General features: G+C 31.7%; 2 protein-coding genes across 3 annotated transcripts; one reads left to right on the top strand and one right to left on the bottom strand.

Moving 5' to 3' along the window:
* Positions 1-12,304: 12,304 nt before the first annotated feature.
* LOC120085915 (ubiquitin-conjugating enzyme E2 36) lies at positions 12,305-16,218 on the top strand. Its single transcript, XM_039042231.1, has 8 exons — positions 12,305-12,483; positions 12,685-12,712; positions 12,874-12,960; positions 13,433-13,491; positions 15,003-15,044; positions 15,135-15,208; positions 15,549-15,646; positions 15,946-16,218. The coding sequence occupies exons 1-8, from the start codon at positions 12,448-12,450 to the stop codon at positions 15,981-15,983; spliced, it is 462 nt and encodes a 153-aa protein (XP_038898159.1). The 5' UTR covers positions 12,305-12,447; the 3' UTR covers positions 15,984-16,218.
* A 1,841-nt stretch (positions 16,219-18,059) lies between these two features.
* Positions 18,060-21,856, bottom strand: LOC120067527 (uroporphyrinogen decarboxylase 1, chloroplastic). Of its 2 annotated transcripts, XM_039019079.1 has the most exons (6): positions 21,680-21,856; positions 21,444-21,586; positions 19,779-20,164; positions 19,380-19,664; positions 18,877-19,112; positions 18,060-18,522 (listed from the first exon to the last, which is right to left on the bottom strand). In XM_039019079.1, the coding sequence occupies exons 1-6, from the start codon at positions 21,703-21,705 to the stop codon at positions 18,354-18,356; spliced, it is 1,245 nt and encodes a 414-aa protein (XP_038875007.1). In that variant the 5' UTR covers positions 21,706-21,856; the 3' UTR covers positions 18,060-18,353. The 2 variants fall into 2 exon arrangements, with proteins under 2 accessions (XP_038875007.1, XP_038875010.1); XM_039019082.1 differs by lacking the exon at positions 21,680-21,856 and having other exon boundaries at positions 19,779-20,180; positions 21,444-21,582.
* Between the last annotated feature and the right edge of the window lie 233 nt (positions 21,857-22,089).

The raw sequence follows: 22,089 nt of genomic DNA on the forward strand, positions 1-22,089 counted from the left end.
CAATATGGAAATCCCACCTCAAATTGTTGCGATTCTTTGATACTTTGAGTTAGTTTTCTGTTTGAATTCATTTCCTTTCGAGAACTACACAATAAGTTTTTTTTTTTTTTTTTTTGAGAAAATCACTCCTCGATCTCCAATTTGATTCACCGAATCGGTCTTTCAGGTTCTGCATTTTCTGTTTTTTTTTTAGTTCTTGGTGGATCTTTTTTGTTTCCTCCATGTCTATATTGGGTGATTTTGGAATTCTGAATTTTCAATTATGTGGGTAAGGGTTGATTTTGTTGTTGATGGAAGGTGTTGGGATTTCTCATAGGTGTCGAGGGATATGGGTGTTAAGGCAGATAATGAGAATGTATCCCTAAATAAGGAGTATGAGGGTAAAATAGTTATTTGCTTTTAGAGGGTAAAATGGGAAGTAGAAGATTATCTCATTTTACGCACTTTTAATATGGTAGAGATGGAATAAGTTTTAAAAATTATTTCATTAAATTATTTAGACTAAAGAATATTATATTATAAGAATGTCTAAAATTAATCATAAGTGAAATATAAAATAATTACATTGAGTGCAAATTACGAAGATAGGTGCAGACCCATAGATGAAGAGGTGTTTATAGACTTAATTAAAAAAAAAAAAAAAAAAAAAAAAAAATTAAAGTCAAATTTATAAATACGCATGCACCGCACGTGGTAAAATACTAATATATTCAAAAGTTTTCTTCCCTCTCATCTTAAAATACTAAAATAAAACTTGTGAACTTGTTATTCAATTAATTAATACCTTTAAAAAAAGTGTGGTTTAAGTAAATTGTCTTGCATTTTAGATTGAATTTGAAAGTTTTTTTTTTTTTTATTGATTATTAGATATAAAGATTTAAAATTTAAAAAGAAAAACACTTATACCTCGACTATTTCAAGTTAGATTAAATGACAACTGAAATTTATGGCCAAAATTCACGAATCCCTCTTGAAATTTTTAGATCTCATGAATTTCAACAAAGCTTCTGATAAACAAAAAAATCGCAGGCAAGTGAAGATATAACTTTATGGCCAAAATTCATGAATCTCGCTTGATTTCTGGTGTCTCATTTTCTTCCTCTTGTCCATTGATTTCCTTGGCGGATGACAGTGTTGTATTGTATAAGGCAAATGAACAAGCTTCTAACGAGTGCATTAATTTGTCAAAATCTCCCAATGTTGATGATGATAGAGGCGAATACCTAAGCTCATTGCTTGGTGCAAAATAAGTCAAAAACTTGGGAAGCTATCTCAGCCTACCAACTTGTTTCACTTGAAGTAAAGCCAGGGATTTCAGATACATTGAGTGAAATGGTTTGCAAAATCTTTCAAAGTTGGAAACAAGAAGTGCTTTCAATAGCAGGGATAGAAATATTAATAAAGAGTGTGGGACAAGCTCTCCCCTCTTATGCAAACCATAGGAAAGTACTTTGGAAAAGTTGGGATAAATTATGTCTATCAAAAGCTTGTGGAGGTCTAAATTTTTGTGATCTCGAGGGATTTAATCAGGCACCGGTAGCTAAACAAATTTGGAGAATCAACATTATTAAACCTCAGTCCTTAGTAGCTATTGGTGATTTGAAGCATATATATCATGAAACGACTGGTATTGTTTCAGCAGAATTAGGTAACAATCCCTCCTTTGTTTGGAAGAGTTTAATATGGGGTTGAGAATTATTGCTGAAGGGCCTAAATACTTTTTTACAACAAGATTGTTATTGGGGTTGGTGTCCTAAATTTCGTGTAAGTTGTATTTTATTTGACATTTAGTTGCATTAATAAAAAACTAATAAACTAAGATCCAACGTTATTAGATGTAACTTAAACATGTATGTGGAGACATACGTGGATCGTGTTTAAGTAATAACCTGAACAGTCTGTACTAGATGGATAAGGTCGGGTACCTTATCCTAGTGACATTATGCATACAACCCACTTTGTAGGTGTTACAATTGTTGTAAAGTGCTACAAATGATCTGATCCTGATCGTTCATGTGGAGACATGTAAGTAGAGGTATCCTATACAAAGAGTTTGTATAAGATTGGACAAATAGTCTCACTTTATAACACAATTTCTAGAAGAGACTTACATTTCACTCAGATGACCATAGGTGACTTGACCTTAATCGTAACTGAGTTATGAACTTCTGCCTGTGAGGGCGATTATTTGATCTACATGGATGAGAGTGGCCAGTTTCGCCAATATGCCTACCATTTTGGAAATTCGTTTGATTGGGGAGTTGAAAACACAACTACACAAGAAGAAATGCATTCCTTCCCTATTGTTAGGGTAAGTAGATAAATTGTTCCATTAAGGGATGATTCTGAGTTTTGAACAATATGGTGCCACACCCTCTCCTAGCCCGAGAGGGGATTCGGTTATGGTTGGACTATAACTAATTATTATTTAGGAATCAATGGTACTTAAGAAGTTAGATGTAACTATAGGGGTAAAACGATAATTTTGACTCGCTGTACTTACGAGCAATTTATGAAGGACTAACGTGTTGTTGATTGGTTATATACAATGGAATAGAAATATATCTATAGTGCGAAGAGTGTAGCTACCGGTCTTTAGTAGAGTGACTAACTGTTAATCAAAGTTGATTAATTTAATAATTTAATTAAAGAGTTTAATCAATTAATCAAGTATCATTGGTGCTTCATCTATAAGTCCATAAGATCTTCTTGTTAACTCAATAAGAATTAGAATCAAATTAATTTTGGGTTAATTTGAATTGTTTAAATTAATTAAAGAGAATTAATTGTATATAATATAATTAATACGATATATGTGATACATTATAATATAAAGTTTTAATGAGAGAAATGAATATTTGAATATGATTCAAATATTAATTATATGAATGGGATTCATAAGTTAAAATTAATAGGAATGATTAATATTAATATTATAGGTTTAATGATTCATATTAATTTAGTATATATTTTATATATATACTAAATTAAAATTCAATTATTTGAATCTAGAAAATTAAAATTGGGAGGGACTTATTTTGATAACTCCATTCAACCCATTTTTCCCTCATTTGTTACGTGCAACACATCAAAGTGGGGAGGTTTGTTTTATTATCTTCATTTTCTTCCTTCCATTTTAGTGTGCTCTCGGTGTGTGTGAAGAAAGAGAATCCTTCCAACAAAAAAACTTTCTCATTGTCCCTTACTAAAATTAATCAATAGAAGCTCACACCTCTCTATTGATTTTCATCCTAAAGAATAACTCAGATTTCTTGTGGTGGTATTAATTTGGAGCAACATTTGTTGGATTATTGTCTTCTCAGTGTTCGAGTTCGAGAGAAGAAGTCAGTTTGTGATCGTTCTTGCTGTGAAGAAGAAAAGTAAAGGAGAAAGGTTCTTCAAGGGTGAGTTTCTCAATCCCTTATCCTCTCTGTAAATTCATAAATAAAAAAGCATGATTAGTGTAAAATGTTTATCCTGTTTCCTTTACTCTGTAATTTCATGTTCTGTAAAACAAAATCTAGACACATGCATTTGTTTGCTTCTACTTCGGGGTATTTCAAACCCTTATATTGGTATTAGAATCATCTTGTATCTCTAATTTTCATTTTCGAACATCAATTCAGTGTTTTTATTTGATGTATGTTCTGCATTTTGAATGTTGACAGTTTGCAGTTGGATGTTTCGAAATTGGCATAGTTGTTTACTGCTAGACTCGATGTATTTTTTGGCATTTTAATTCTTGCAATCGAAATTGCAATTCTTCCCAATTTTTGCATTTTGAATTTTGTATGTGTTGCTCGTGGTGAGGTTCTGACTTCAATTTGGAAAATTTTGGAATAAGAACGAAGCAATTCAGATGAATAGTCGAAGCAGAGGAAGCTTAGCATTAGCATTGCAATTTGTTGTGGTTGATGCCTTAAATATCATGGTCTTGCAATTTGTAAATTGTATTTATACAAACATATTATTTATCTAATAAAAATAAGTTGTATTTTATTTGACATTAAGTTGCATTACTAATAACCTAAGATCCAAGGTTATTAGATATAATTTAAACATGTATATTGAGACATACACATAGATCATGTTTAAGTAATAACTTGAACAGTCTATAGTAAATGAATAAGGCCAAGTACCTATCATAGTGATACTACGGATACAACTCATTTTGTAGATGTTACAATTGTTATAAAGTGCTACAAATGATCTGATCTTGATCATTCATGTAGAGACATGTGAGCGAATGTATCATATACAAAGAGTTTGTATAAGACAAAACTACAAAATGAATAATCTCACTTTATAACAAAGTTGCTAAAAGAGACTTACATTTCACTAGGATGACCATAGGTGACTTCACCTTAATCTTGAGTGAGTTGTGAACTTCTGCCTATAAGGGCGGTCCTCATGGAGTGGTCAGTTTCACCGACTCAACATGCCTACCATTTTGAGGATTCATCTGATTGAGGAGTTGGGAACACAGTTAAACAAGAAAGAATTCACTATTTTCTTATTGTTAAAGTAGATAAATTGCTCCTTTATTACATTGTGATTAGATGAAGAAAAAAGCAAAAATTAATTAGAGCATCAATTAAAAGAAACAGTAGTAAAACCATGCCTAGCCACTTTAGCGACAAAGTCCCATTCTTGTCTTACAAACATTTTCCATTTTCTTAGAAATTGAAGTAACAATATATACTTTCCTTTGATGTTATTAAAAAAAAAAAGGCCATTGACAATAGAGAAAAAGCAGTATATATTAACAACATAGGTTAAAAATGTCAAAGAAAAATTACATTTAACTTGGGGCAAAATGACTTAGAAATAATAGATATGAAAATCGTTGGTATACATTTTTTTTAATAATGATAAAAACAAAACTGACAAAATTGATTAGTCAATCGGTCGACTCAACCATAAGTTAGCGAGATAATCGACTTGAACTTTAAAAGAACCAACCTGATTGCCTCTGATTTTTATAAATAAAACTTTAAAATTTGTTATTTTTCGAATCAACCTTGTTTTAACTGTCATCTATTATGGGAGAGTTGTGGGCCAAAACCCACCTAATATAGGAAAGGAGAGATTTCTAGCGTTGGATTGACGCATACACAGACCCACGGTCATAATTCAATTATTCCTTTGTTTTGCTTTTTTTTTTTTTTTTTTTCCCAGCAAATTCAACTAATTTCCGTGTTGCATACAAATTGGCTTGGAAATTTTTATATTTTGATTATGCAAAAATTAATTTTAAAATTTGTATCTAATAGAACCTTATATTTTTATTATCGAGATCTTTTTAAATATAAAAAAAATATTTATATTTTATAGCAAAAAAAATTCCAAATATATATATATTTTTTTTTGTAACTTTTTACTATAAAGTATAAATGTTTTTAAAATTTGAATTTCTCTTTACTCGAATCAATTTTAAATTTAATATAAAAATTAGTTTTGAAATTTAAAATTTGATATTGTTGCCAAATCAGTTAAGGATATATCTCCGATTGGTGTTTGGAAGGAAAATTTTCCCCTATTTTTTTTCCGCTCTATTGGATGTAAATTCTTCTGTTGTCCAAATGGCCGAATAAAATGAGGTTTGTTTTTTTTTTTCAAAAAATAGAACCCTATACTTTTTAGGTTCAAGCTTAATAGGTCGTGAGTTAATTTTGTATAAATCTATTAGAAACAAATTGAAACTTTATATTATAAATTAAGGTTTATGAATTTATTGAACACTAAAATTTTAAAATTTTAGGAACGTTTTTTATATTTTATTTTTATTCCATATGAATATTTGACCTCTTACTTGATATTATATAGTTACATAGAAAATTTAAAATTATTTTGTACTTAAGTAAACACAAACCTAAACATTCTATTCTTAGTACAAAATGAGGCGTTTGGCTTCTATGTTTGGAATGTTAAGCCTAAGGATTAAACTGGGAGGGTTAGGTAGTCTGAGTTTAAGAAAACTGTATTTGGAATGCAGGTAAATCTAGGTTTAAGAAACATGTGTTTGGAATACAAGCTTAGGAAACCTAGGAATAAATTGCAGATTTATAAATCTTGAGTTTGTGAAATATTTTCTTATATGGACTAGTTGCACAAATGGAATTCAAGTCCAAAATAATAGAATATGTAGTACAAAGATAAAATAATTGCATATATAGAATAAAAAATGGCAAAAGACTAAAAACCCACATATAGTCACCATTTTGCGTGTTGCTTTCCGGTTCAATTTGAGAAGTGTGCTAGCGATGGCTATCATCACTAGCTGCTATCAGTGGCTATCATCGACAGGTGCTATCAGTAATTATCACTGATAGCTACTACTAGTGGTAGCTTTTCGATTTGAGAAGTGTGTTATCAATTGCTATCACTGATAGTTGCTATCGGTTATAGCTTTCAATTTGAGAAGTGTGCTATTAGTTGCTATCACGGATAGCTGCAATCAATGATACTGTTATTAGTGATAACTTTTAATTTAATAAATGTGTTATCAGTTGCTATGAATAATAATTGCTATCAGTTGCTATCAATGATACTGTTATCGGTGAATATTACTAATAGCTGCTATTAGTGATAGCAATCGATAGCTGCTATCAATGATAACTTTCAATTAGAGAAATGTACTATCAGTTGTTATCATTGATAACCGTTATAAGTGATGCTGCTATTTGTTATAGCTTTCAATTTGAGAAATGGGCTATCAATTACTATCACTGATATGTTTCTATCAATGATAGCCAAATAGTGGCTATTGCTAATATGTTTCTATCAATGGTAATGTTTTGATTTTTTTTTGTTGTTTGAATTTGATATCATGTAATACTTGTTTGTAAATAATCAAGGTATTTTGATTAATTTGTTGACACATGCAGTTTGTTCGTATGTCGTTATCGATGCACATAGGTATCAAATGATATCCTTCTACATTGATAGTCATAAAGGATATCATTGATAACTACTGTGAATGATATCTTTCTATTACTATCAATGTAAATAATATCACCAATAGTACTTATGTATTATGTAATATAGTATTTGAGATGAAATGATTCCTCGAAATTGTTTGATTGTGCATAAAAGTTTTCATTGATAGCACTATATCATTGTATCACTAATATGTTATCAGTGATATTACTGATATACTTCATACTCTTAAAGTCCTATAAAAAAAACTATTACCTGTTTGATAACGTTCTCATTTCTTTTCTTCTTTTTTTTTTTTTTTATAAACAAACTTGTTTAATAACTATTATCGTTTTTTATTTCAAACTTTTAATAAATATTTCTAAAAATGGTGCAAACTTGATGACTAAAAAAAGTAGGTTATTTTAAATCTGTTTGCATTTGCTATTTATATTTTTAACGTTTCATTATAATAATCGAACTTGATTATTGGCTTGTTGGTGTTAAGTCACTTATGATTTAAGCACTTTCAAATCTTGGGTTTGAACTCAGTCTCGTAATTCTTTTTTTAATGATTCTAATGGAAAATGGAAAAATGAGGGAGAGAGGGAAATGTTTGGAGAGATGAGGAGATAGGGGAGATGGAAGCAAAACCTGGAGAAAGAAAAGAAAATTTAAAAAAGTGCAACAAGACACGGGATTGAAAATTAGAAAGAAAAAAAAATTGAAAGTTGATCAACACTTCCAGAGGTGTTATATTTTTAGATTTTTCCCTTATTGTTCAATCTATTATAAATATCCTTATATTTAATCTGTGGTTAGATTTTAAATTAGTTTAAATTTGTCATCTAAATTATTTTAATATAAATAAGTTTAAAATAAACAAAAACAAAAAAGAGGAATATTTGTTCTTGTTTTTGTTTTTATTTTAAATTTTGAAATAGAGATTTGACTGAAGTTATTCTTGTACTGGGCGTATTACGCTCTAATTTATTGTTTTGTGTATTTGTATTTTATTATCTTGTACACCCCACTAGCATTAGTTGGGGTTGATGCCCTAAATCTCTTAGGGTCCTATATTTTGTAAAGAACAAACTCTTATGTGATTAATAATATATGATATTTTATTCCCCTTGTCTATAAAATATGTGATATTTTAGTTGCATCAACCACAAATCAATAAACTAACATCCAAGGTTATCGTTGTAACTTAAACATGTATGTGGAGATATATAGGTGGATCATGTTTGAGTAATAACCTAAATGGTCTGTAGTATATGGATAAGGCTGAATACCTTATCCTTGTGACACTACGAGTACGACCCGCTTTGTAGGTGTTACAATTGTTGTAAAATGCTACAAATGATCTGATCCTGATAATTCATGTATTAGACATACGAGCGGGGATATTCTATACAAAGGAGTTTGTATAAGACTGGACCACGAAATGTTTAGTCTCATTATATAACACCTTTCATAATAGAGACTTTCATTTCACTTGGATGACTATAGGTAACATGACTTGAATTCTAAGTGAGTTGTGAAGGCCTGCCTATGAGGACAGTCCTTTGATTTATATGGATGAGTGTGGTCAGATCGCCAACTCAATAAGCCTACTATTTTGAGGATTCGTCTGATTGGGGAGCTGGGAACACAGTTACACAAGATGAAATTCACTCCTTCCCCAAAGCAGGGGTAAGTAGATATTGCTCCCTTAAGGGCTAATTCTGAGTCTTGAACAATGTGGTACCACACCCTTTCCTGACTCGAAAGGGGTTTAGTCATAGTGGGACTACGATCTATTATTATGGATCAATGGTACATAAGGAGTTAGATGTAACTACAGAGGAAAAACCATAATTTGGCCCAACTGTACTTATGAGCAATTTGTGAAGGGTCGTCGTACTGTTGATTGGTTATATTCAATTGACACATAAATATATTTCTAGTGCAAAGAATACAACTGTCAGTTTTAGTGGAGTGCCCGACAGTTAAAGGATTGTGGATAATGTAATTAAAGGGTTTAATTAATTATTCACATATCGTTGGAGTTTCAAGCTACATGTCCATAAGGTCTGCTCAAAATAATTTAGTTGAGAATCAGTTTTTGGGTTAATTTGAATTGTTCAAATTAATAAGAGGAATTTAATTATATATGATATAATTAAATTGATTCAATTATATATGATATAATTGTTATAATGTATTTGATACATTATGGTTTAATTGGAGGAAATAAATATTTGAATGAGATTCAATTATATTTTCCATGAATGTGATTCGTAGTTGTTAAATTTAATATAAATATGATTTATATTAAGTGTCATAAAATAGAGAAAAGAAACTATAGTTTATATTGTATATGATATAATATTAAAACTATAGGTTATATGTCATATTCGATATGACATATAGTTTAATATTATTTTATTATTTTGAATAATAATTTCTTTCTTTTATCTTAAACCACCTTAGTGAGTGGTTATTGGTTTTGTGGCAAGAGGAATAAAAGAAAATGTTTTTCTCTTATTCCTTCTACGGCTAATGTGAGATTACTATACGATTGAATAACAGAAACGTTCTGTGTGTTGTCTCAATCTTCTTCCTCCAAACTCAAACAATCCCTCCTAACCAAAATAGTCAAAGCCCACTACTCCTAGGTTCTCACCCTGAGAATACCAAAGACTCACTGTAGTAGTGTCCGATCTATTTGGTTTGAGAAGTTCTTGAAGGTCTTCAAGAGGTTGTTGAGTTCGAGGCTCATGACTGTTCAAGGGAATTATACGAAGAAAGGTTATTTAAAGGTGATATCTCTTGAACCCTTTATTTCTTGTTTAAGCATGTTGTAATTTATATTGAATGCATATCTTGTATGTTTACTGTAAATTTAGTTTTCAATAAAAATGGAATTTGGACGATTCGTTTCTGCTCAAGGATCTATTTCAATACGAGTTCCTTCAGTTATAATTTTATGTAATTTATTGTTATAATAACTTGATATTTTGATTTACTAAGTTTTGAAATGAAATTCCATAGACTTTTATCACTTAATTTATATTAGGACTTTCTACACATATAGCCTAAATAAATATACCAAATTACAGAATTGCAATCTAGCATGTAAGAGAAGTTTTTTCTGGTTATAAAATTTTCAAAATAGTATTTTTTTTTCCAAAACCTATACAAGTAAGAAACTTATAGATAGATAGGCGATGGATTTTCAAGTAGAAAAGATAAAAGAAAATAAATGAAATCTCTTAAAATAAAGAAATCATTAATGTTAAACAAAGAAGAGAAGATAAATAATTTTTTTTTAAAAAAGATAATCTAATAAATAATGATATTTTTTTAAAAAAAAATCTCCAAAAGAATAAATAATTTGAAGAAAGAGAAAATGTATTTTAAAAAATATTATCGTAATTTAGGGCTTGTTTGGAATAACTTAGAAAAAAATGTTTTTCTAAGTTTCATTTTTATTTAAACACTCTTGATAAAAGCTCCTTAAAGTAAAAACATTTGACACTCTTTCTTAGAAGTATTTATATATATAAGTTTGTTTGGTTTGTTGTATACTAAAAGTGTTTTTAAAGATTGGCTAGTGGTGGCCGGAAGTTCGCCGGAAATGACAATCAGAGGTCGGCTGGCGGTGGTCGGAGTTTGTTGACATAGTCCTTGGAGGTGGTATTCAGAAGTTGGCCGACAAACTTCTTAGATTGAATTAAAAAAAAAAAGAAAAAGAAAAAAATTTAACCTATGAATTTGAATAATTTTTACCATTCACACCTATAAAAAAGAGTGTTTGAAACATTGGCTCCTAAATCGTTGCTCCAAATAAAGGTGGACTTAGATACCAAACCCGCCTCAAGTCTGATCCATGAAACAACCCCAAATAGTTTTATTTAGAACAAAAATTTTAGACCAACTTAATTTTTTTTTTTTTTTAATATATATATAATATATATTTCTGCCTCTGGGATGCGGATGTGGTTGTGGTCTGGATTGTTTCTGTCCTTTGGCCATTGTTTTATATATTCTTTTTAAAAAATAAGTATCATATTTTGGAGAATTATAATTAAAAAAGAAAACAACAAAATACTTTTATCTTTTTAAAACTCCTTAATATGGTAGACCCACCAACTTTTGCACTTCGAATTGGATTTTGGTAAATATCAACCAATGAATTGCAAAGAAAAAAAAAATTGGTTTGATGAACATAGATTTATTCCTTTTTTTTAATCAACTTATTTTTATCTCCAAATTTCTTTCTTTAATTATTTACTTTTTACCAACTATTTAAAAATCAAGTTAAATTTTGTAAATTAAAAAAAAATTCAAAACTAACTTTTTTTTTTTTTTAATTTAACAACAAAAAAAATCATTACATTTAAAATAAATACAAATCATTGTAAGAAAATAAGAGGAAATGGGCTTAATTTTTAAAAACTAAAAAAAAAAATGAAATGATTATCAAACTTAATTACTATATTTTGAATTTATTTATTTTTAGTATTTTGTGCTTTAATTTTTTTTTTCTAGTTCATCAACTTATAAGGAAAAAAAAAATTACAAACTACATTTGACATTTCAATAAAAAGATGTAAACCAATTATAATTGGTGTCGTTGTTTAGAAAAACATAAATGTTATTTTGTCCCAACTTTTAGTAATTGGAAGCCTTTTTTTTTTTAAGAGTAAAAAGTTCTGTTTGCTATTATATTTTTAGTAATTTGAATTTTATATTATTAAATGTTTTTAGCATTTTAGTTACCTCCTAAATTACACCGAAATACTTTACATAAAATTCTTATAATTTAACAAGAATTTGAACCCACTTTGAAACTTTATTACACAGTTTAAACACGTTTGTTCATTCGAAACATTTGTTCAGTGTGTAAATATACGAAACTCCAAATAAACCTTTGTTAAAAACTCGAATATATTTTTCAAGTTTAATGATCAAATAAACCAAATATTAAATCTCGTTTGATAATAATTTAATTTTTTATTTTTAGTTTTTGGAAACTAAGTTTACAAATATTTTTTCCATCTCTAAATTTTTTATTCTGTTGTCTACTTTTTATCCACCTTTTTAAAAACCAAGTCAAAATTTAAACACTAAAAAAAAGAACTAGTTTTTTAAAATATATATTTTTTTTAAGAATTCGATAAAAAATGATATTATTATAATTAAGAAAGATGCCAGCTATGTTAAGAAATTGATAGAAAATAGATTTAATTTTTAAAATAAAAAATAAAAAATAAGATTTTAGGGTTTTTTTTAAATGAAATGAAAAAAATTGGGAAGGAAGAAAAATGGGTAGAAAATATAAAACGAAAAAGAAAAATATATAAGCGAGTGTGTTTTATGGAGGCAGAAAGATACAAATAATTGGGTCGTGCATCAGAACCTTCCCACCTTCAAAGCTTCCTTCAAGTCTTTTATAATCTAGAGAGAGGAAAGCGTCTCCTCTCCAATTTCTCTCTCTTCCTTTCCTCTAAACCCTATCGCAACCTTTCAATCCACCTTCCAATGGCGAACAGTAATCTTCCCCGGAGAATCATCAAGGTAACATCTCCGATCCTCTTCACGATCTCCTTTCCTTTTTTCCGATCCCCATGTCTTGTTGATTTTTTCCTTTCGCTAATTAATGGTCTCGTTTCCTTCTTTGGATTTCGGTTTTTCTCTTAGATTTATGTGTTAGTAGAATTGGGTTCTTTTTGCTACTGGAATTGATCTCTCTCCTCTCCTTTTTGTGATCAATCGCAGGAAACTCAGCGTCTCCTCAGTGAACCAGGTCAGTTTCGGATTCTCATCGAGGGTGGGGGTTATTTGATTCCTGATCTTGTTGCTGGGAGTTATTTTTTATTTGGGTTGATTAATTCGTTGGATTAGTATGAAGTCGAAGTTTATTTTGATTTATTTGATCTCGATCTTTGATATTTTGTGCGATTTTAGCCCCTGGGATTAGTGCCTCGCCGTCAGAAGATAACATGCGATATTTTAACGTCATGATTCTTGGCCCGACTCAGTCACCCTATGAAGGTAAATTACTTGACAGTATGTTGTGGTTGTGGGAGTGTCAAATTCTCTTGACACGTGAATGGCTATAGAACCAACTGTATGCAAGTGTAGATTCGCCTAAGTTTTGTTGCTATTGATCTTGAAATTGATATTCAAAGTGAAGATCAACTATGGAATTATCTTTTACTCAAAGAAAAATATATCTTATCTTCCTTTCTAACTTTGGTTTTCTGTCTACTGATATAATGGAATTTTACTCTTCTTAAATGCTAAACTCGGGAACATGCTGCTTATAGTTTACTGGGCATGGAATAAATTTTATTTAGCGGTGTATTCTGATTATCATTTCACTGTTTCTATTGAATAATGTTATATGTATTCCTTCACCTTTGGGTTTTTTTTTCTCCTGACCCATTGTCAAATCTACTGTCGTTAGTCAATTTCTATATGTTTTTATGTGCATATTTGTCCTGACTTCAAAGTACACTGGCAGGAGGAGTTTTCAAGTTGGAACTTTTTTTACCTGAGGAATATCCTATGGCTGCTCCCAAGGTGATTTGTAATTCTTTCCTTCTGAGCTTATTAGATAAATTTTACTTTCATTTCTTCCACTAATATTCTTAAAAGGAAGTAGTAAACTTTTTTTCATTAAAAGCAAAGATGTATTAACAGAAGTATCCAGTAAAAACCAGGGCCAACGGAGGAGCTCCAAATACCATTCAAGATCATTTGAGAACTTCTTACCCTAAATGTGCTGTTAAAATTTCTTAGACTTATTTAGCTACTTATATTTTCGTGTATTTATTTCTTGAATTATGATTTCACTTATGCATCATCAAAGTGGTAAAACTAAAAGCTTCATCAGATACTGGATTTGCCATCATTGTAATATTCTGTCCCTTTCGTTTCATCCCCTCTCACAAGTCGCAAGTGTTCCCTATCTTGTACTGATACAGCATAAAAAGATCAAAGTCATCATAATTTACTTTACATACACAGTTTTTCTCATGAATCATGTCATTGACATTTGCAATACAACTCAATTTTGGTTGATCTATGAAACATATGGGAGAAAATTGATGTTACCTGAAGGGAGTTTTTGGTAGGTAGATCCTCATGGTTGGAGATGGAGTGGCTTATTTTATGACTGCTTTGTCAGGCATAGGCACATAGCTTTGAAAGATTGAGAGGAAACTTGTTTGGCTAGTTCTTGCTAGAGGTCCAGTTGTTGCGAACTTCTTCCTTTTCTCATTTTGTATAGAAAATCAAATTTCGTCAAGAAGATGAAAGAACAAAATACAAGGAGAGGCCCACAAAAGTATGGGCCTGAACGAAACAGGGGATGCATTCCTCAGAACATTTACAAAATCGATCCCCAGAGCATCCCCCAAACTTGTAATTCAATTAGGCTAATATTAGAACAAATCTAACCAATCTTTATATTTGGAGTTTCTATTGTTAATTCTTGTAGAATGTACCTAGTGATGTAAGTATGCCTGAAAGTACTTTGTTTTCTTAACTTATATATGAGGACTATTTGTCTGTCAGACTGGACTGTTGTGGAAGTGAATAAGCTGTTCAAGGATTTAATGATTTGTTCCATACTGATGATATTTCAATTATCATTCGTTATTACTTATTTTTTGTAGTACATGTGTATGTAGTCAAGTATTTGGTAGGAGTGGGGTTGTATATGTGTCAAACCTGTTGAGAGGGAGGGGGGTTTATGCTGAAACAATTGACACTCATTGCTCGTTAACTTTATTAATTTAACTCAATTGGTTAATCTTATTAATAAAAAATTGATCCACCCATAAAAGAGATGTAAAACAAGGGAAGTGTTTAAGCAACGTTGAATGTTCTTTTTAAGAGTTCAATTTGATGCCTCCTTGATGTTCCATAACTGCAGATTCTGTATCTAGGTGCACTTTGTGGTCCTTTTGGAACTTATTGAAACCTGTTTTGATTGCCTCCACCGCCATCTTTTCCCTTTCCTCTGCTTTCTTTTCCATTTACACTTTAACATTTTTATTTTTTTCGTGCGATTATTTTTTGTGGTGCAGGTTCGATTTCTCACAAAGATTTATCATCCAAATATTGACAAGGTATATGTCTACTTGCGTGGTTCCTCATATTGCCACTCCAACCAACATGCTGCAGTTTGGTTATTGATGGTGTGATTTTCTGTAATGTAGCTTGGGAGGATATGCCTTGATATTCTGAAAGACAAATGGAGTCCAGCTCTACAGATACGAACGGTACTTTTAAGGTATTATTATAATGTTAAGTGTGATTTTTCAGTGACTGAATATTAGGCTATTAGCTTTGAACATTTTGATATTCTTCCACTCATCTAATTAATTCGAAGAAATACAAATCTAAGAATTTGACCCCATGAATTTTGTAATGCACACATTGGTTTAGAGAGCTGAAATTATTAACTGCGGTCATTTCCTTGGGAAATTTTATCTATCTACAAAAGTTCCAATAACTATACAAAAGTTGAAGAAATTCAATCACCAGAGGCATCTATTTCGTCTATTCTTGTTCCGCGCCCCCTTTCTATGAAATTTTTTTAGTAATAGTTACCTTTTCTATCACTCTGTTAGTATTCAAGCACTTCTGAGTGCTCCAAACCCAGATGATCCACTTTCCGAGAACATTGCCAAACATTGGAAAACGAATGAGGCAGAAGCTGTTGAAACAGGTGAGTTTGTCTAAATCATTGCGCAAGTTAACCTTTTTGCTTAATAATTATCCTTTTGTGGTCTTCATTTAACCGTGTCAATTTGGATCGTATGTTCTTTAAAGTTCTAATATCATGGTTAGTTTTTTATCTGAATTTTGTTATTCGTAGTCCTAATTAAACAATATGAACGCCTAAGTTTTAATTGAAGAATGAAGAATATGATAAATAGCAACATGAGATTAGCTCAACAGAAATTAGCATATACTCCTTTGTTGTAGTCTGTGACTGACACCATTTTCTGATTTGGATCTTATCAGCAAAGGAATGGACTCGATTATACGCAAGTGGTGCCTAAAAAGGGAAAGTGCAGTAGCCTTTTACTCTTTTCGGTTTTAATAACATCAATCTAATGTCTCTATGGTTCCATTTGGTGTGGATTTTAATGAAATATTTGGAAGAATTTATAGTGTCAAAATTCTCTCAAATTGTAACGGTCTCTAAAGTTGCGTCTCTTTCGGCAGGAGTATGTGCCCCATACTTTGTATGATGATGATTATTAGATGAATTACATTCTTCTCTAAGTTCTATTATCTCCCATCTTTTATGAGAATTAGAAAACTAAAAGGATCATTGCAAGAGGAGCAATGAAATCCAATTTCAAAAAAATTGACAACATTTGGTATCGAATATTTTTTTTTTATAATAATATTTTAAAAGTAAATGCCAACAAGTATACTGAATCTATGATTGTTGGCTGAGTTCTTAAAATTATGTAATGGATGATTATTTTTCACTTTTGCTGATTTTAGTTCAAATTATTAATGAATAATATGGTAAGTGATGCACAATGTATTCAGAATATTATTTGTGATAAAATTAGTGATCACCACAGGGTAAAAACTAAGGATAAAAATTGTGCAAAAGACTAGAAAAATAAAATTAAAAAAAAAAGTATTTTATATTTATATTATATTCATATTTTTTTTTTCACTTATTTTGTATTTTTTTTATGATATAATGAAAAGAATACATCGTAAAAATTGAATACCATGATTGTAAATGATTAATAAAATTAGTAAAATTGAAATTGAGTCCTTTAATTTTGATGTTTATATTTATGTTTATTTGGTTCTTTAACGTTGATATTTTAAAAGTTAGATATATTAGACACAGTTCAAATGTAAAGTTTCATAAAATATAATATTCAAATTTATATTTAATAGATTAGTTAGAATTTTTAACTTTGTCATGGAATTATTACTCAAAAATGAAGATTTAAGAACTTATTAGACCAAGAATTAAATATTTATTACTAAATAGCCACAAATTTTCCCGTGTGTTTTAACCAAAAATAAATAGATAACAAAAAGTGAACAAGGAACTGGGCAAACGGATTATTGTTATCATTAAAATATCTTTTGAACAAGTCCTTTAAGTTTCTTCCATTCTTAATATATTTGATATTTGATTAAATTACAATTTTGGTCTCTAAGATTAAAAAAAGCTTAGAATTTAGATATCATTAGTAACTATTTATGAGAATTTTATCAAACTATAGGAACTCTTTATGAAGTTCTATTAAATTTTAATTTTTTTTAAACTATAGAGGTTAAATTTTAGAATTTTACTTATATTTTTCTTCTTGGACTTTACTATATTTGATATTATGATGCAAAAACAGAATGAACAAAGTTGTAAGATGCAAACGAGCTCAATTTCTTTAGAAGAAACTTCCAAATTTTCTAAATTATATCACTACTGTTTACTATTTATTATTATTTTAGCTGCAAAAGTTGTAGACCATATACGTGTTTTGATAATCCCAGCAACTGTCCCAACAAACGTAGACCTAAAGATAGTAATTTAGAAATTAAAATCAAGACACTTTTTCTTATTAGAAACAAAAAATCTGAAAGAGGTCAACGCCCATAAGTTTGAGCCAGATGAAACCAAAGCGAGTATTAAAGTCTATTTGACTCGTTTCACCAGTCTCTTCTCTCTCTTACCCTTTGTTGATGTCATTTCATTACAAGTACCTTGAAAAAGAGAGAAAGAAGAGGCTCTCTTTGGTGAGGACACTCTTTCTTCTCTCTTCTTTAATGAGGAAACTACCTTTCTTGAGATTGGAGGTGGAAAATAACCATTCTTCACCATGACAAATAATGCTCACAACTGAGTGTTGTACAATCTATTAGAATAGACCTTGTTCGAGTAAGATCGTTTCACAATATCGAGTAATTTTAGAAATGTATGATTCTCGTTTTTCTCTGTTCAATCCCTTTCAAAACAGCCTTTGGAATAAAGGTTATATGGGATGGGATCCCACTAAGAGGAAAAGGAAAAACAAGATAAGGGTGCTTTTGTGTGTGTGTGAGAGAGAGAGAGAGAGAGGGATCCCACTAAGGAGAAAAAGAAATCAAGATAAGGGTCCTTGAGAGAGAGATAGAGGGATTCCACTAAGAGGAGAAGGAAAACAAGAAGAGGGTTCTTGAGGAAGAGAGAGAGACCACTGTTTCAAAAATTGGAGGGTTTTACTACAACTGATACAGAATTTCATAAAGAGGCTAAAAAAACACACACAAAATAGGCCAACCCTTGAGCATGTACACAGAAATCTCAGGACTTGAAAGCCAAATGTTAAATCAAATGTCTGTGCTGCTTCCAACAGGGTTGTAAAAAACTCGACCAATTCTAAACAAAATGATCGAGTATTGCTCTTACTCAACTATGCTACCAATTTCGGCTCTTGGGCTGTCAAATCTTGAGACAAGGTATCGAAGTTCAAACTTCTAGCAACATCGAAGAAATGTGCAACTGCTTCTTCTGGTGTACCAACAAGGACGCCATGTCCGAGGTTTAGAATGTGTCCTCTTGGTCCTGCACATTTCACAACCCTACGAACAAAACCATATGTTTAAAGGTTAAGAAAGAAGCCAAATCACATGAAATCCTTTATCAATAAGGAAATGGAAAACTAGAACAAGAGATACTTTTTATGTATCTACATGCAATATGCTACTTCTGCCATTATTTTATATGAAGCAAGCAATTGAATAGGATTCTAGGATAGGGACTCCATTCTTAGCCAGTTACCATCAGCTTGTACGGTTCTTCCTTAAAGTGAGGTACAGAAAGTTAGAGAGGGGCAAATAACAAGAACCGGATTCTCCTGGCACTTAAACAGTAGGCCCAACACTCTAAAACTTATCAGCCATAAACAAAGATGAGCAGGAAGCTCAATGACAAACCTTTGAATTTCTTCAGTTAGAGCAGGAAGAGTAGAAAACAGATAAGCAGGGTCAACATTTCCTTGTACACTGATATCAGTTCCTAATCTGTTCCTTCCGTCAGCCATGTCTACTGTCCAGTCAAGCCCAATAACATCGACTCCTGTTCCTTTCATACGCTCTAGAAGGCCGCCATTTCCATTGATGTAGAGAACAAGTGGTGTTTCAGGGCACTTGCCCCTTACTGTACTCACAATCTGCCAAAAAAGACCCCCAATGATGACTAAGTATAAGAGATCATGATTGGCAAGTTACCGATATTGCTACTTAATCTATTTTATCCTGACATTTTAGGGATTCATCATGTTATGTTAAGTTGAAATTGGCCAATAAGGTGTCGTTAAAGAAATGGAGGTGGCGGCTTGCTTTGATCCAAGTTCTCTCTATCAGAAAATTGGCCAGCTAAAGAAAAGAAGTATGTTGAATGGTTGAAAGGAATTTTAAAAAGGGACAAGACAGCTTACCTTCTGAATATACGGCTTTGACCAGGACTCCCACATATCAGGTGGCAACTGTCCACCCCATGAGTCAAATATTTGTATGCAATGAGCCCCATGTTCTATTTGGTAAATAATATATTCTGATATTGCCTCTGTCAAATGAGAAAGAAGAGTCTTCAACACATGTGGTGCTGTGTAGCACATTCTCTTAATCGTCGTATATGTTCGTGTCGTACCCCCTTCCACTATATACGTTGCAATTGTCCAAGGAGCTCCTACAAAACCCAAAATAGCAGCACTGCTTTCAACCTATACAAAACGAACAATCCAAAAAGCGACTTCAAAGTTGTTTACTATCAAACATTTGGAGATACAAAATATTGTCCTTTTTCTTTATAAGCATGAAACTGAGACAAAAGCTACCTCCTTGCGTAGCAGTTTAAGTGACTCCCCCACGAAGTTAACTTTCTCCAGGTCAATGGGATGAAGAGCTTTTAATCCCTCCTCAGAGCGAATAGGTGAGTGAATAACAGGGCCTCTTACGTCTTCTATGTCAAAAGGAATGCCGAATGCAGGTAGAGGGGTTAGGATGTCGGAGAAAATTATAACTCCATCTGGATGGAAGGCCTCCCAAGGCTGCAATGAAATTTCTACAATGAGATCAGTTGTTTCTGATCTCTCTCTGAAAGATGGATATTTCTCTGCAAGTTTTCTGTAAACTGCCATATACCTTCCTGCCTGGCGCATCATCCATGCTGGTGGGCGACTAACAGGATCTCCTCTCGCTGCCTTCACCAATAGTGGAGGATCTGACCAAAATATTCACTGAAAAGTGAAAATAAGCACCACCCATAATTCAGAATTCAAATACAAGGAAAGAACTGTAGTGTTAAACACAAGCATAACTATGTTAAAGATATAATAAAATAAAAGAGATCCTTTTGTTGCTGTCAATTCCTTCCAAAATCCTGTGACGAGAAATTTCAAGAGTTATAAATATTCCTAAAGGATTAGAAAATCATGTCTTAACAAATGGCAAGGTATCCTTAAGCAATTGTGTTAATTTTTTTTATCACATGTGAGTAGAGAACCATGTGAACCATGTAGAGTAAGTCTATCATTTTGGAGATGAGGGAACTTTCTTCACTTCTAAAAGTTGGACGCTCAAAGTCTGTTGAAGATAATTCTTTTACACGTTGGAGTTGGCTGGCCTCTAGAGGAAAACCAAGGACAACATTTATAAATCTTCCTCGACCCTTGTTACAATGAAATAGATCAGTAAACATCTGCACCTCATGGGAAGGAATATAAGTACCAACTAAAGTACAACTAATCAGATTAACTTTCAAACCAGAAAGTTTTCTCAAAATTTTTTATCACGTTAAAGAGGTCACTGGCCTAGGGAATCTGAATCCGTAAAGGAGAAAAGAAGTACGCCATCAAGAAATTGAAGGTAATTTAAACGAACATCATCTGTACTATTTGAAAAGTTCTCCAAAGGAATGGTTCCCAAGGGATTAGCAACTCACCCGTTCAATGACATCGACACTGGAGTTCCAACAATGGGTACAATCGAGTTGGGTGAATTTTAACGGCACAGCCCCAAAAGGAGTAATTAAATGGTTATCAAACAGGTTCAAGTTCAATTCCATTAGGTTGCCACTTGCCAAGCATTACACTTCAAGAAGCCTATAAACTATCATAACGTTTTAGCATGGTTTACAACGCTTGTACAGTGCTAGTCATCCAACAATTTCCCCACCATAACACTCTGATTGAGATTGCGTAAGCAAATATCAACAGTTTGTAGTTTGCAGGACAGCTTCACCACTCAGCAAACAGTTAAATAAAATCCCCGCAACCACGAACAATGAAATTCTTTCCAAAATTCCACTCAGTTAAGTCAACAAAAATCCAGCCCCCACTAAAACACCAAACCCCATATTCAGGATTTCAACAATTCACACAAATTACGAATCTCCATATACAAAACTACCACATCTCTCAATGCCAAAACAGAGAGTAACCCAATTCAAAATGAGCGGTAACTAAAACGGAAAAGAAGCTCATAGACAAAACAAAGCATACCAGATAAGGAAGAGGAACAAGCAACAGAGATGGGTTTATTGGAGACCCGTCTCGCTGAAACAAGCAAATTAATGGAATTGGTAGATTTCAGGGGCGAGTCGAGTAAGAAGCTCGAAGATTTCCATCCCAGAGAAGTGCAGGCGCTGCAAAAATAGGAGGAAAATGGTTAGTGGAAAGCAATTAGAAGAAAGAAAAGAAGAAAGTAGGAAGAATTGGGAAAGAGAGGAGTGAATAACCTGGCTGGGGAAGCGAAATTACTCATTGGGGAATGAGAAAGAGAGGAGATTGAAGAATTGAAAGACGGAAGCAGAGCCTTCTTCTCTGATTCGTTCCTTATCTCTCAACCCTCTCCTTCTGTCTTTCCTCTGTCCTCTTTCACTATTTTTCATTCATTTCCCTTCGCCGTTGAGATTTTTTTTTATTACAAAGGACCCAAATGAAAGCTAGCCCAAAATTTAAATAACAATAAATTTTGGCATTTTATTTACATTAGCATCATGTTAAATTACTATTTTCTATTAAGAAGGTACACGTCAGGATTTTGCTCTCAATTCTTGCTTCTTATTTTTGGTTCTCATTTTCATCTCCTTCTCAATTTGCTTTTTGTAATTACAAATCTTTTTACTCTCTCTTCTTGCTTTTCGCT

Source organism: Benincasa hispida, chromosome 1 (assembly GCF_009727055.1).
Source record: "Benincasa hispida cultivar B227 chromosome 1, ASM972705v1, whole genome shotgun sequence".
Lineage (NCBI taxonomy): Eukaryota > Viridiplantae > Streptophyta > Magnoliopsida > Cucurbitales > Cucurbitaceae > Benincasa > Benincasa hispida.

Coding starts and splice junctions, on each gene's coding strand:
- LOC120085915 (XM_039042231.1), top strand. CDS start 12,448: ATGGCGAACAGTAATCTTCCCCGGAGAATCATCAAG. Junction 12,713..12,873: donor GCGTCTCCTCAGTGAACCAG/GTCAGTTTCGGA, acceptor GTGCGATTTTAG/CCCCTGGGATTAGTGCCTCG. Junction 15,647..15,945: donor GGCAGAAGCTGTTGAAACAG/GTGAGTTTGTCT, acceptor GGATCTTATCAG/CAAAGGAATGGACTCGATTA.
- LOC120067527 (XM_039019079.1), bottom strand. CDS start 21,705: ATGAGTAATTTCGCTTCCCCAGCCAG. Junction 21,587..21,679: donor AATTTCGCTTCCCCAGCCAG/GTTATTCACTCC, acceptor CTATTTTTGCAG/CGCCTGCACTTCTCTGGGAT. Junction 19,665..19,778: donor TTAAACTGCTACGCAAGGAG/GTAGCTTTTGTC, acceptor CGTTTTGTATAG/GTTGAAAGCAGTGCTGCTAT.